Source organism: Papilio polytes, unplaced genomic scaffold, assembly GCF_000836215.1.
Source record: "Papilio polytes unplaced genomic scaffold, Ppol_1.0 DF822733.1, whole genome shotgun sequence".
Taxonomy (NCBI): Eukaryota; Metazoa; Arthropoda; class Insecta; order Lepidoptera; family Papilionidae; genus Papilio; species Papilio polytes.
Genome location: NW_013526471.1, coordinates 2,500,714 through 2,503,468, shown reverse-complemented (window position 1 = coordinate 2,503,468; position 2,755 = coordinate 2,500,714). Strand labels below are relative to the sequence as shown.

At 37.1% G+C, this 2,755-nt stretch overlaps 1 protein-coding gene across 1 annotated transcript in view; it reads right to left on the bottom strand.

The window, feature by feature from the left end:
• LOC106105676 overlaps positions 1-2,074 on the bottom strand; it is a 9,814-nt gene extending 7,740 nt beyond the window's left edge. Inside the window, exons 1-3 of the mRNA XM_013286100.1 lie at positions 2,066-2,074; positions 1,680-1,910; positions 698-888 (exon numbers count right to left, since the gene is read on the bottom strand). Coding sequence (XP_013141554.1) covers positions 698-888; positions 1,680-1,910; positions 2,066-2,074 — 431 coding nt within the window. The remainder of the gene's footprint in view (positions 1-697; positions 889-1,679; positions 1,911-2,065) is intronic.
• Between the last annotated feature and the right edge of the window lie 681 nt (positions 2,075-2,755).

The window sequence follows — 2,755 nt, the reverse complement described above, 5'->3', positions numbered from 1 at the left end:
TTCATTTTCATTTTCATTTTCATTTTCATTTTCATTTTCATTTTCATTTTCATTTTCATTTTCATTTTCATTTTCATTTTCATTTTCATATATTTAAATTTCAGGGACGAAGTCGCGACCAACAGCTAGTCTACACATATAATAAATTGGAGTGTCTGTTTGTAATATCAAAAGAAAAATTCCAGATTTCGAGAAGATGATATATTTGCGTTGCTGATAACGAAAATCGCATTTTAAAAAAAATGTCTGTCTGTCTATATTTCCGCAAGCCGCGTTTGTTCCGAGTAATCTCCGAAACGGCTGAGCCGATTTCGACCGGACTTTGACTGCAGAGTAGCTACCATGGACGAGTATATTATAGGCTACTTTTTTTAGTACCGCGTTGCCAAAAAGGCGACGGGACCGCTATCTCTGCAACGGTTGGACCTATTTGGACGGGTCTTTAGAAAAGTAAAAGGTAGATGTAAACATGATGCCTGCACATATCGGCGAAGAAATTCAAAGATATGTGTGAAGTCAACCAACCCGCACTTGGCCAGCGTGGTTGACTATGGCCTAGTCACCCCGTATTAGGGTAGGCTCCGAGCCCCTCGGTGGGGACTTATAGTGAGCTGGTGATGATGATGCACACGGGAATGTGATAGAAAGAAATTAGCGGGCGACAGCTGGCATAGAATAAAAAAAACACTTAACTTACTTATCAGTAATACTCTCATCCAAGTCGACATCTGGGGACAGGAGCCGCCTGCGCTCGCGCAAGGAGAAGTAGGCGGCGGCGTCGGTGGCGAGCTGCGCGGGCGCCGCGAACAGCGCAGCGCACTGACGGATCATGAAACTTATAACTGGCGACAGAGCGATAGAGTCCGCGTGGAATGTTTCTGGTGATAGCTGTAAAGTAATATTTATTGTTGACTAAAAAGAATATATATTAAAAAGGAAGAATTTTTGACACTTATCTTTTTAAATTGTTTAAACTATCGTGAGACATTACTTTAAGCGAAAATTAATTAGTTAGTGGTCCGAAACTAGTCGGTGCCGTCACCGGAGGATAAAAGCGTGAGTTGAGCCGTTTTTAATTAATTTTCACTTATCTTTTTATATAAAATGGTTTTGAATATTAAATTCTTTACTACTGTTTTATCATTATTCTTATTTAAACATTGATAGTTAACATGTGTAATTAAATCCAAACTAGTATAAAAAAGAATTGTATTTTTGTAAGAATAGGAAAAACTCAAAAACTACTGGGTTAATTTCAATAACTCTTTCGTCATTACAACAAACTGTATTATCACTGAGTAAGATAGCCTATTTTTTTATTATTCTTAATGACACTTTCTTTTCTTTTTAGTTGATCCCAGTTTTTTCTTGGTCCCAGTAGTTTTTGAGTTATTTCAATTCAACTGATGACTGTGGTGCTGTAGGCCCGATTTTAATCCCTTTTCCTTCCTACTATTTTCGATACGGAAAGGATGAGAAGGAAAAGTGGATTTGATGGTGGAAGAGATGCATGGAAGCGGAAATGTCCTCTTTATCTGAGACACCTTCTCCATTGATTAGGGGAGATAATGCATCTGCCATTGCAGATGTATAAAGCAGCGGTCGCTTCGCTTTCTCTAGGTATTTAGACCACACACTCGTTTGCCCCATTATGATATAAAAAAACACAAAATAATTACCTTTCTTGGGCATAGTAGATGAGGTGTGAACATTGTAGCCAAAGTATCAGGTGACATTCTATTTGAGGCCTCATTGTCCGCTACTGTACTTAACAACCGCAGTAACCTCTGCAGAAAGTTCCTATGTGACGGCGTTAATAGTAACAAGAGTAGTTGTAGAGCTGTGAGGAGTTTGGTTGTTGATGATTCTGCATTCGGTGGATATTGAGCTGAAAATGTAATAACATAATGCTGAAAACTCAACAGAAAAATATACCACTATTGTATACTGAAATAAGTTTATTTTATGTCATTTTTAAGTTACCAAAAAAAGAAGTAAACATTAGAGCAAGTGGAAGATTGAGCTTATGGCCTAATTTTAGTCTTCTTTCCAAACCTTCTCCTACTATTCCCATCGTTTTCATCTGAAGGTTTGGAAGAAGTGGATTTTATGGAAAGACATAAAATACAGGGGAAATTTACTTTTTCTGGGTTCCCTTCTCCATCAATAAAACATAGGCAATTCTTCTGTAATTGCGGAAGTACTTGGACAGCGGTCGCTTCGCTATTACGGCGAATTTAAGTAGCTGCATGATTAATTGCAAACTTACAATTTAAATAAAGGAGAATAGATCATAAAAATCACAACTCTGTAAGGAGTAACTAACTTCTTGTAAAGTTGGGCTTTTTTATGTGCAAAATATATTACACTAGCTTACGCCCGCGACACCGTCTGCGCGGAATTCAAAAAAAATCAAAATTAAGTAAAAAATGTGTTCTTCAAGACTATCCTCTACATTTATGCCAAATTTCATTGACACCCATTCAGCCATTTAGGCTACAAGCTCTAACAAACATCCATCCATCTAAACTGTTGCATTAGTAATATTAATAAGATTTTATATAGGAGGTCAATCAGAATATACAATACTTGTCAATTTCTGAACTTTAAAATTGTTTAAACTATCGTGAGACATTACTTTAAACGAAAATTAATTAAAAACGGCTCAACTCACGCTTTTATCTTCCGGTGACGTGAAAAATTTTAACAATAGCGACACTTCAACATTTTTGAACCCGTCGACATCTCCGTCGCC